Source organism: Parambassis ranga, chromosome 5, assembly GCF_900634625.1.
Source record: "Parambassis ranga chromosome 5, fParRan2.1, whole genome shotgun sequence".
NCBI lineage: Eukaryota > Metazoa > Chordata > Actinopteri > Ambassidae > Parambassis > Parambassis ranga.
The window spans coordinates 4,042,316-4,054,400 of record NC_041026.1 but is presented as its reverse complement, the minus strand read 5'-3'; the positions used below and the strand labels follow the sequence as shown (position 1 = coordinate 4,054,400).

Here is a 12,085-nt window from a genome sequence, read left to right as displayed (position 1 = left end):
CCCCCTGAGGGAGGCTCTAAAACCTCATCAACCTCACACATTTTTCCAACAAGATGTGCGTAGTGTGCATGCTTCATGAGTCAATGGGGCCTCTGCAATGCACAAAAAGCACTCCAGCTGACGTTCATGACAGTTCATCCATCGTATTTACGTCTGTCAATCACATGTTCTGCCTGTTTTACGCGGAAAATGTACTTGACCTTGTAGCATTTCTGACTCATTTGTGTGTGTGTGTGTGTGTTGGGCCTATAATTAGTGCAGCTTTTTTTAATGTGTGGTTTCGATGGAGAACACTTACTGTTCCAATAACAACACTTTGGCCGGACATCCTGCTTACAGCACACACAAACACGACCACACATTTAATCACAGAAAACGATCATGTCCATCTATCAGCATTCACATCATCACTCTGAAGCACAGTCGCTGTTTTTAAAAGGCTTTTCTCCTTCATTCACTTTATCCAAATCTGCTGGAGTTTCTCTCTCCTCCTTCCTTTATCTCTGATCTCTATAAATGGAGGAAATGCTCTCTCTCTCTCTCTCTGCTTGCTCTGAATTCCTGAAGTTGTTTCAGCCCACAGACTGATTTCTGAAAAAAAATGCCCCCGAATGTTGAGAGACGATGATGCTCTAAGACTTTAAACAAAGAAGCTAACGTTAGGTCACTCAAACTGCAATAGGTGTGATTTTTAGGAGCACACGATGAAGGAAAAAAATGCATCTTTCTTATCGTTTTAACCTTGAGCAGATGAAGGTTCAGGGTTTGGTGAACAGGGCGATCCGAGCATGTGTGTGATGGCATCAGGAAGCCACGTTCAGGACAAAGGCAGGAAGCTAAGAGCACAGCTCACCTCATTAATGAGGCGCACACCGACTCGTGGAAAGAACAAAAAAACAAATGCATGATGGAAAAACAGCCGCTGACATCAGGTAGCCAGGGCGCCTTCTCTGAGACCACCCCACACCTGCACCCACACCCATCAGGAGGGAGCAGCAGAACCACCAGCAGCACCACCTAACACGAAACTGCTTGGTCTGCTTTAGTTGAATCATTTGCTAAACGCAGGTGTAGCATTAATAAATCACATACTATTGGTATCTTGTCAAGCTGCCCCCATGTGGCCTTCAAGCAGGTCAGAAAACAGCGTCTTGATCTCCATCTTACCTCTGAAGGTGATGCTGGCCAGAGGGTCAGAGTGTCTCAAGTTATTGGCCCGCTGAAGAATGCAGCGTAACATGTCTGAAACCTCCTCAAACCAGACCTGGAGGAGCTCAGCTCAGATCTGTCCGTGTGATCAAGGTCACCAGATGAAGGGCGGTGAAGTAGTTTACATCACCATGGGAGCTTTGTAATGACAGTAAGCACCGCGACGACCACTGAAACAGGCAGACGTGAAGGACACAAACAGAATCCACTGGAACAAAAACAGTGAAACAATCAGCAGCTGAGGTCCTTTGCTGAGAATCTGGAAGATCATCCACAGATCAAACTGTAAAACGTCTTTTCGTGTGTGTTCGCCGGCTTCTTTCTCTTTGTGACTCTACACTCTCACAGACAGAGAGAGCAATGAGCGCACACACACACCTCATAAGCAGAGGAAATCCCAACATTTCCTGTGCTCCTTTCCTCTCTTGTCTCCTGGTTGTTTCCCTCTGTGCCCCCCCACACCTCCGCCTGTCCTTTAATCCCACTGAGCCTGTGTGTATATTTATACGGTTACATTTTAATCTGATGTTTTCAGTCAATCTGTCACTTTCTGCTCTGTGTTTGTGAATTTCTTTGTTCCATTACAGGCTTTTGATTGGTCAAAATTCAATGAGGCACGGTCACCTCAGACTCCAAGAGTTCATTTTGTGCCAGTTTCTCAACAATTTTATCAACCAGTGGCATCAAAGCATTACTTTAATATTATAATAATCCAACATTTAAGATAAGAAGGCCTAAAAACTGACACATAATGACCTGTAACTGCCCAGAGTGACAGCGCCCCCTGCAGACACACAGCAGGACTTTATTTTTTAAGTCCTATATACACAAAAAAAACACACCTGGCAGGATTAGATGTTTAAAAATTGCCATAATCGCTAAAGAAAAAAAATCAAAAACAATGTCATTTCCAATCCTTGCATGGTCCTTGAACGCATCACACAATATACAATGAGCTCAAAAACCACTGTGTGCAAGGATTCACCATAAAAAAAGCATTAGTGCCAACAACTCTATAAAAGAAGTCTAAGAAGCCTTGATTGACTGACATGCTCATCACATGACAACAAGTAATGGCTGATCTGCAGGTTTTCCACAGCTGACTGCTCTGTAGAGGCTGCTCTACAAGCTCTACATGAGACCAATGATGCAGCAGAGACAGCGTCCAGCTTCCAGGAGGAGCCGAGGCGTTAAAGCAGAATAAAGATCAGATATCAGCCTGTGATATCAGCTGTTTTTAAAAAGGCTTCCGTCCCATCGAACATCAGCAAGGCACCATGACATCCTCGTGGTTTGTGGTACTGCACAGCACACACAGGAAATGCTCCTTTTGGCATATTTTTCCTGAATTACCTGGTAGAACCTTCTCAGAGAAGCTTCATTCTGCACACTTTCAAGCCTTTAATCTACCCGGCAACCTCTGGGGGAGGGGAAGGGGGGGTGCTCATGTGGAAGTAGAAAACACTGCAATTCCCCCTGTGGCCTCTGGGGAGGCTAAATGTGAGTCCATCCCCATAGACATCCATGTTAAAATATCCAAGCTTACAGCAGATCCACACATGTAAAAGCATCTCTGTAGAAATTCTAACCACTAGATGTGGAGCGGCCCACATGAGCCTGTGTGTGGAGCCATGCTGCAGGCACTGGCCTATATTGCACAGGGAAACTTTTGTCAGTGGAGTTCATGACATACTTAAGTCAGAAAGCTCCGACTCACTTCTGGTGACTGCTGACTCATCATCTGGCGACCCTCACCAGGGAATCACAATCTAGTTTGTTTCAATCCAGGAAGTAGATTCTGAGATAAATCTGTGATGGAGAAGGTGTCAAACCATGCAACTGACCAACCCAACACCGTCCAAAACAAAACTATGAGGCAGACAGTGTGACAGTCCATCGTCCTGTCAGAGCCCCACCCCACACACTGACGACTGGCACAGGCTTTCCAATAATAACCTCTGAGCTGCAGGAGAGCTTTCAGTAACCAGATCAATACTGTTCAGTCCTAGGTCTACACACAGACGCACACGGTTTGCACGCCCATCACTTGTCCATACCTTCATAAGTGACGCTGCAGTAGGCATCACTGATGTCGTCGTCTGGTGTTTGTAGACGCTCGGCACAGAGAATAAACACACGCAGCATGGCTCATACACACATATACATCCAGAGGAGCTCTGTCAAATCACACAGACACACACTGTGTCCATGTATGGCCGTCAATACGTCCGAACAATATCCTTAAAACAAGCAGAGATCCACAACAGCCCAAGGGAAAGAGGGGGAATGAGAGACAGAACAAATAAGGACCGAGAGAGGGGCCGCTGGAGCTGCAGCTCTCAGCTGTCTCGCTCACCCCCCATTCTCTCTCTCTCTCACACACACACACCACGAGTGCGGCGCACTGGCTGACTCATGCCCACACACACACACACACACACACTGTCCCTTCAATCACAACTGGCTTAAAGAGCCAGTAACACACACACATACACACAGAGGCCTTTATTTTCAGGTCAGACCACACATGCCTGCACACAACCAACAATCCAAACCTAAACCGTCACACGTGGGGGCCTCAACAATGGGCCTGTAAGGGCCAAATATGAAGCCCAGAATCCATAGTGGACAGAGCGGACACAGTGGGAGAGCACGAAAGCTAAGATGTGTTCATCAAAATAACCTTATGTACTCTACCGTTCACAGGTTTGGGGTCACCAGTTCTACAGCTTCTCTGATCAGCATAGTTCAGCTGTGCCAACATCATTTCACAGGAGTTTTCTAATCAATGAGCCTTTTTAACACGGTTAGCTAACACAGTGTACCATTAGAACACAGGAGTGATGGCTGCTGGAAAGGGCCTCTGTATACCTTTGTATGTATTCCATTAAAAATCTGTTTTCTTTTCTAGAAAAGACATTTACCACATTAACAATGTCTACACTGTATGTCTGATTACTTTACTGTTATCTTCATTGAAAAAAATGATATCCCTATTGTGGGTCAAATAAAGGTTTTCTTAATCTTAATCTTAATCTTAATCTTAATCTTAATCTTAATCTTAATCTTAATCTTAATCAGGCACCTCTACCATGGAACCAGTTACCAATCTGGGTTCTAGAAGCAGACACCGCCTCCACATTTAAGACCAGACTTTTAACCCTTTTTGTTCAGTAACGTATATAGTTTGCCTCAAACATAGTGTGTAGGGCTGATCGTTACAGTCTCTTCTTGACATACAGCCACAGGTAGAACAGGCTGACAAACTCTTAGTCTTTGTGCCGCCTTGAAAAAGCCTGACTGGCTGAATGTCCCCATGTCCACTCTTAATGAAAGTCTGTAGAGGGCAGGGAATGTGGTTTGGGTTCAGTGTTCACTGGGGGGGACTTTCTGTTGCTCCTCTATTTATAGTCGGACCCACTGGGCTGCAGTCATGTCATCGACACATTTAGGGAGTGTGTGAGTGTGTGTGTGTGTGTGTGTTAAGGGAAGCATGCTAACTTCAGGACGGGAGGGGGGATAAAAATAAGACATAAGTCCCATGAGTCTAGCAAGTGAGGGAGAAGACACACCCAGACCTACCTGCCTCCAGCATGTACTTCCAGCTGCTCCTGAGGGCGGACAGCAGCCACTCCGAGGCCAGCGAGGAGATCTAGTCCCTCCAGTGGGTCCTGGTTTGTCTTTGTCATGACATGACATTTTTCATGACATGCTCATTGTGCTCCAAGGAGACATGGAGGCTCCACCACAGATGCAGACCCACCTACAGGTGCACGAGAACACAAAGAATAAACTGTCCTTTGTCATTTGGCTGACAGCTAAGCTAAGGTTGTGTTTCTGCTTGGTTAACACACAGATTACGAGACCGATAAATGCAGATGTAGTGCAACAGGACGACCTTTGACAGAATGATTCAGCCTGACCCACCAAACAGGTGCAGTTTTTTCAATAAAATGCTGAATCAATCGGAAGCCTTTAGCAGTTAGAAAACATTTATCTGAAGATCAGCCACAGAATTTGTGATTTAGGTCAACATGTGCTGTAATCATACTGGCATTTAAAGGGTTATTAAATTCCTCAAAATGAGTTAATGTGTTGTAGTTTTGAGGAAAAAAAGCAGAAATAAAATAACAATAAATAATCTCTTTTTATAGCAGTTATTTGGAGGTGGACAGTTTTGTCCTTAATGACACTAAAGGGTGGTAAATTAAAGTGACGCCCGAGGGTTAAATTTAAAGGAGAACACTTTGAGCTGCAGGAATCTAGAAGATGTGGGAAAAAAGTACAAGAATCTCCCTCTGATGGAATGTCTGTCATATCGACAGCTCAAACCCTTTGTGTCAGCTTTCCTGCTCAGATTTTTGGGGAATTTAATTTAACCCCTGACTGTCCTGTGTAAACGCCGACCGGGGGTCAAAGTGGACCAGAATAGAACAAAATGAGGATCAATGACAACACTCACACTGGAACAAACCTATGATGCAGAGGATAATGATGACATGATGTCTGTCTGAAGTCTGTCTGAAGAGGGTCCATCAGGGACGGTCTGTGTGGACGGGGGGCAGCCGAGATCTGAATATTATAGATGTTGTTGTTATTGTTGATTTTAGTGTGTGAGCAACATCTGGAGCCTGGATCTGACTCAATTATTATTATTATTATTATTATTATTATTATTATTATTATTATTATTATTATTATTATTATTATTATTATTATTATGTGAATGATTTTCTTTAGTTAAGCTGACTGGTGGGTCACAGCCCTCAGGCAAAGGCAGGAACATTTTCTATTTTAGGCAGAAACACATACTTCAAGTACTTTTGTGTATTTCTGGTCGGTGCACACAGAATTTGAGACAATAAAATGCAAATTGATCATTTCAGAATGCTTTGAAATCTTCCTCTGTGAATTTAGTTACTAACGCAATCTAAAGTGTAATAAGCTAGGTGCAGGTAGCTCCACTGTGAACTCCACCCTCACCGCCTCCCCATCAGCCAGGATGCAGATAAAAGGGAGGAGAGATCCAGGCCAGCAGAAGAGAGCCAGCAGCGACCAACCGCCCAACAGCTGCAGAGGAGTCGCCTTCACTCTCCTGGTCCAAGCTGCAGAGGGTAAGCCACGCTGCACACCTGTCCTCACTCTCACTCTGCTCCTCTAACACACAGCAGACACACTCACATGTCGCACTGCTGCTCAGCATCACACTCTGAGTCCTTATTCTGTTTACGCTCACACATTACACAGGAACGTTAAAGATCAGGCGCTCTGCTCCGGTTTTCTACAGAAACAAGAAGTCATCCTCACACAGCACAGGTTTGTGTTTCACACACACCCACACATCATGCTGCTCACATCAACCCTTAGAGCTGCTTTAACACTCATGTCATGTTGAATACAAACGTCAGGTCATCTCAGATCAGAGCTGCACCACCTCCTCCACCATGTCCCGCCCCCTGCTCCACCTGTTTGCTCTCAGCCTGCTGGCAGGTAAGCATCAGATCTGATGATGTCATCGACAAAGTCTTCTCTGATTGGTGTTCTCTTCCTTATTGTTGCTCTAAGCAGCTCAGACCTCTCATGTCTCTCCATGTCTTCAGGTGCTGCACTCTCTGAAGAGTTCAATTTGACCTGTACCGTCAATTACTATGGAAACACCTATGATAGAGTCTATGTGAGTAGGACCCTGATTTGAGTCCTCAGTGTCTGCAGAGGACACTTGGACTTGATGCTTCCTGCTCGTCTTTTTAACACCTAACGCAGAGACGCTGTCTTTAAACAGAGTGTGAGAAGGAGCTTTGCCTCCACACTAACCTGTTCTTGTGTTTCTGATTTCAACAGATGAACATCACAAGCAACAAAATCGCATTTTGTTTTGGCGGCTATTTCAGCACCGACACTGGAGGGGACTGCATCATGGGGCCTTTGCCAGAAAAGACGTCGGTTGATTTTAACACGGCCACATCCTCTAGTGATTGGGAGAGCGCTGTCCAAGCAGCCCTGCCCTCCGTTACCAACAGCCTGGGATGCAACTCTTATTTCATAGTGTCATACAATGTCGATGTGAGTCATGATGGTGATGAATGTTGATGTTCTAGGGGTTAATACACACTGTGGTTAAACGTTGAGGTTTCTAACATCGCTCCTCTTCTTCAATCTTTACAGCTCTATTTTTATCTATTTCAAGCTGGGAGTCAAACAGTTTTGGGTTTGACTTCAAACATTACCAGCCCACTGGTAAGTGTGTGCACCTCCCAACCACGTCTCCTCTGTATGAACGTATGAACTCAGCTCCCTCGGCTCTGTCGTCATGTGATTCTTTCTGTATTTTACTCTCTAGACATTTGATGCTCTGGTCAATGGTGCTACAGTACAATCTTTAACAGCATCCCCCTCTAAAGCATTCGCAGACATCTCATCATCATGCAGCTACTCAGGTCGGTACATCACTTCAGGCATCTGTACAGCTCTGACTGCTCTGTTGATTATGATATAAGAGTTATTGAATGTAACCCTTCCCTTCACAGGTGCTTTGTATGGATATAATTATGGGAAAATAATTCCAGAAGCCTGCATCGCTGTAAGCTGTAATGCCACTGGAAGCCTGGATGTCTCCTCCACCTGCGGTCCTGAGGAGTCTTGCTTAGGCAACAACATGTAAATATGTCCCCTTTATCCTCAGAGGAAGGAGCTGTGATTGAACAAAGCATTTAAAGAGTTAAAGTTATTTCAAGTGATGTTAAGTGGGCTTGTCCTGGTTTTAGAAATCCAAATAACATCTTATGATGCCTCCATGTGCCGTCTTAAATGTAGACACACATAATCCACACCTCATGTTTGCTCTATCGCCACCATGAGGTGTGTTTCAGTCAGACATCTTGGACCCTAGAGGGCCCCCTGGTGGCCTTCAGCAGCAGCTGCTGATGTTGTTGGTGGTTGTTTCTGTCCCTCTCTGCCTCCATCAGCTGTGGGTTTGATGCCGTCTGCACTGTGACCGGCCCCACTGTCATCGACTTTCACGGCCAGGTGAACTCTGTGAAGGACCGCTGTGCGTACTCTCTGGTGTCCGTCACAAACCTCACCGTGCTGGCGACCTTCCAGGAGCGGCGTCGTAAAGATGTGAGCTTTGTGGACAGCGTGACGCTGAAACTGGGCGGGTTGGAGTTTCACCTGGGACAAGGAGGCAGAGTTCTGGTAAGCTGCCTGCAGCCACAGCTGATGAGTCAGAGCGGAGTCTGATCCAGAATCCTCCCCTCAGACTCTGCTGGGTCTCCTCTCATCTTTCTTCTCAGAGACATTTGAAGCACTTCCTGTGATGATGCTGAGCTCAGGGCTTGTTGCTATGGAAACAGCCTGTTTGTGGTTGACATGTCTCACTCAGTGTTTCCTCACTTTGATGCAGCTGAACGGCTCGGTGCTGACCCTCAACAGCTCGGCTCAGCTGGTCCACGGTGTGGAGCTCTCTAAGGACCAAACTGGAGTCACCGCCAAGGTGTCGCTCTCTGACATCACCACGTCTGTCTTCTTTGACGGCTCCACCGCACAGATCGACGTGGAAGGTACAGGAACTGACACGTGTCCTTTGGTCAGGGGGATGTGGACTGTGCTGTCCCTCAGGTGCTGTGTTGGTCCAATGTTGATGCTGATCTGACTCACTTTCTGTCTTGAACCTGTCCAGTTCCTGCTAAAACACCTCTGCAGGGTCTGTGTAGAAACTCCAGCAGCTCTTTAAGTGAACTGAGGCTCTCTGACTACAGCTCCACCAGGTAAGACCTCATCAGGAGCTCAGTGTCCCCCTGACTGCTGCTGGATGACTGGGCTGCACTCTGTCTGTGTGAACAAGTCCTGAACTTGTGTTGTGTGTCGCCCCCCCTAGCTGTGAGACGCAGTACAACGACACTGCTGACAGTTCCATCAACTGCACCAGGGCGACTGAACGGTGAGCAGCAGGAAGCGTCTGTCTGTGTCACACTGTGATCTCTGTGCAGAATCACATGTTACATCACATGTTTGATGTCATGTGACGTCAGAGGATCAGAGTATTATCTCCCATGTTCTCTCTCTGCATGTGTGGAACAGCTGTGAGCTCCTGAAGGAGGCGCCCTTCAGCGCCTGTAATGGTGACGTGGACCCAGAGCCCTACATAACCGCCTGCACCGACACTTTGTGCACATATCCTGCAGTGGATGGTCTCAACTGTCAGTTCCTGGAGGCCTACGCCAGAGTCTGCAGCCTGTACAGCAACACCTCTCTGGAGGGCTGGAGGTCAAAGGCCGGCTGCTGTAAGACCCGCCACGCTCCACCATCTCGTTTTATAGAATTGACTTCTGTTTCCAGAATAACATATCAGTGTGTCCCTCTGCAGCCCCTGAGGCCTTCTGTCAGGATAGGACCTGCAGCGATCATGAGTTCTGCGGTGAGAAGTTGGTCAGCGGTGGAACTGGCTGCTTGTGTCGGGCTATCTTTGCCTCCCCTTACAGAGGGACCGACTCTTTGGGTAGGACAGCTGTGACAGCAGCAGGACGACAGGCTGAATGATTGGAGGAAAACCTGTAACCGTCATTGTTCTGACCCACATTGTTCAGGTGATCCGACGGTCTGCAGGGAGAACTCTGCTTCACTTACTCTGGTGGGCTGTCTGCTGGAGGAGAAAGACGTCGACTACTCTGTCTTACACCTCAACGACCAGAACTGCAGGGGTCAGATGGACCAGCTGACCCACATGGTGACCTTCAGCTTCAACAGCAGCAACTGTGGGACGGTGGTCACAGTGGGTTCTCACACTGCACCTTTACTCTCACATTTTATATAAAAAAATATTGAACTTATCAGTAACAGCACTTTAACATGTGACCCTGCAGGCCAACAACAGCCAAGTCACCTACAAGAACACCATCAGGGTCGCCAACACCTCTGACGTCATCACCCGTCATGACCAGTTCTACATCGACTTCTCCTGCGTCCAAACTCAGCCGGACATCAAGTTTGTCTCCTTCAAAATAAAAGACAGGTGTGTGGTGGCTGTGAGCTTCTCTGTCTTTTTGCTTTTGATTAATCTTGCTGTTGTGAGTCAAAGACAGACCAAATGTGCACATTTCTGTGTGCTCTGCAGCTCTGTGGTCCAGCACATCTCATCTGGACCCTGGAACTACACTCTGACCATGAAGACCTACACTGACAGCGGATTCACACAAGCTGTGGACTCAAATACCGAAGTGATGCTGAACCAGAAGGTCTGGGTGGAGCTGGAGACCGACGGGCTGGACAAAGATGTGGTCGCCGTGGTGACCGACTCCTGCTGGGCAACCGACCAGCCATCATCAAATGACAGTCAGAGATACGACCTGATCATTGGAGGGTGAGTTGGGCTCAGAGGTGCCAGTCACTTCCTGAGGCTCCCAGAAGCTCATTGATAAACGTGCTTTCTGATCACTCTGATTGATTGATGTGTGTTTTCCTGTGTGCTTTCTGATTAGATGTGCAAACCCCGCCGACCGGACGGTGTGGCTAGTAAGAAATGGAGTGGGAACCTCCAACTACTTCTCCTTCAACATGTTCCAGTTCTCTGGGAGCTCCACTGACGTCTACCTGCACTGCAAACTGAAGCTGTGTGTCAAAGACCAGAACAGCTGTACCCCGGTACGTCTCGTCTGAAACTGCTGAATAAAATATAAAGAACAAAAATGTCAAAGGTCAAAGTGAAGCAGTCCGGCACTGAGGGTCTAATGTAAGCTTCAGTCAGGAGTGAAAGGATCAGGTCTTCTAAAGTCTGCTCTTCATCTCTGTAACTTCCAGACTTGTGGTGCTCGGAGACGCAGATCTTCCAGGTCCACATATGAAGCTGAGGCCTTCATCAGCATGGGCTGGACTGGTTAGGTAAGACTCTCCTCTGCTGTAGTCCATGACCGTCATTCTGAGACATGAGTGTGTCTGCAATGACTGTTAGTGCTGTTGGTGCCTGACAGTCCAGGATCAGGACTAAGGTCCATCCTCACAGACGGATGATGAGCAGATCAGAAGTGGGAGCTGAATGGCTGAACAGAAGCCAAAGGGGGGACAGGAGGGTTTTCAGAGGACACAGCAGTCACAGTCTGGTCTGGTTGTCTTCTCAGGTGGTTTCCACGGTGACTCGGACTGACCGACAGGCTGCCGACCACCATCATGATCCCGGTGTTTGAGCGGTCCTGATCCAGAGGCTGGATGTGTGAAAGGATGAGCCGAGTCCTGCTGCTGTGAAGTCGTGTGGCCTCACACAGCTGGAATAAACAGCTGTTTAAGTGGACGTGTTGTGGGGACATTTCAATAACATATGCATAGTCACATGGTAAAGGGAGTATTAACCGCCATCATTATTTTAATCAAACGGAGATATATCAATGCTACACGAGCACTCCTCAAAAATCGTCAAGTTCAGTCGACGCTGAGACAAACTGCTGTGATCCATCTTCATTCTCTTCTTGTCTGTTCAGCATTTAAAGACCAAAAAGATTAAAATAAAAAGGATGTTGGTAAAATACCAGTTTGTCTTCTGTCAGTGTTTCTTTACATCCACAAGGGGGCGCAGACACCGCTCACCTTCAGCTCCTGTGTGATCCTTTCTGTGTCTTAACATTATAGACTGTTGGGAAATATGAACCAACCAATGTATACTTTTACTCTGCTGCACTTGGTTCTTTAACTAAATTTGCATTTAAAACTAAAACTTTAGAAAGAATTTTGATTTTTTTTTTCATTTTGAAAGGATTATTTTACTTTTACTTACTCAGTATTACTTACTGAGGTCTACCTTGTACCGCTCAGTCCATTCATTCCGTTGATGGATTGCCGTCATGCAGGCCGAGGTAGCTTTGGGTGACCTTCACCATCCGTCCTGAAC

At 46.6% G+C, this 12,085-nt stretch overlaps 2 protein-coding genes across 7 annotated transcripts in view; one reads left to right on the top strand and one right to left on the bottom strand.

The window, feature by feature from the left end:
- dysf (dysferlin, limb girdle muscular dystrophy 2B (autosomal recessive)) overlaps window positions 1-3,606 on the bottom strand; it is a 48,585-nt gene extending 44,979 nt beyond the window's left edge. For 3 of the 6 annotated variants that reach the window (XM_028407019.1, XM_028407020.1, XM_028407022.1), the window contains exon 1: window positions 3,267-3,606. In XM_028407019.1, the coding sequence (XP_028262820.1) occupies window positions 3,267-3,354 (88 nt within the window). In that variant the 5' untranslated portion in view covers window positions 3,355-3,606. Of the gene's footprint in view, window positions 1-1,167; window positions 1,577-3,266 lie in introns of those variants that run through there. The other 3 variants (XM_028407021.1, XM_028407023.1, XM_028407026.1) reach the window with 1 other exon arrangement.
- Window positions 3,607-6,211: 2,605 nt separating this feature from the next.
- Window positions 6,212-11,368, top strand: LOC114435411 (alpha-tectorin-like). The gene is made up of 20 exons (XM_028405079.1): window positions 6,212-6,323; window positions 6,457-6,525; window positions 6,628-6,699; window positions 6,810-6,883; window positions 7,051-7,272; window positions 7,375-7,446; window positions 7,550-7,646; window positions 7,737-7,866; window positions 8,175-8,403; window positions 8,612-8,768; window positions 8,888-8,975; window positions 9,086-9,148; window positions 9,289-9,491; window positions 9,575-9,706; window positions 9,795-9,979; window positions 10,071-10,219; window positions 10,322-10,567; window positions 10,686-10,848; window positions 11,005-11,085; window positions 11,322-11,368. The coding sequence occupies exons 1-19, from the start codon at window positions 6,212-6,214 to the stop codon at window positions 11,083-11,085; spliced, it is 2,544 nt and encodes an 847-aa protein (XP_028260880.1). The 3' UTR covers window positions 11,322-11,368.
- The last annotated feature ends 717 nt before the right edge of the window (window positions 11,369-12,085 follow it).

Coding starts and splice junctions, on each gene's coding strand:
- LOC114435411 (XM_028405079.1), top strand. CDS start 6,212: ATGCAGATAAAAGGGAGGAGAGATCCAGGCCAGCAGAAGAGAGCCAGC. Junction 6,324..6,456: donor CCTGGTCCAAGCTGCAGAGG/GTAAGCCACGCT, acceptor CACATTACACAG/GAACGTTAAAGATCAGGCGC. Junction 7,867..8,174: donor TCTTGCTTAGGCAACAACAT/GTAAATATGTCC, acceptor TGCCTCCATCAG/CTGTGGGTTTGATGCCGTCT.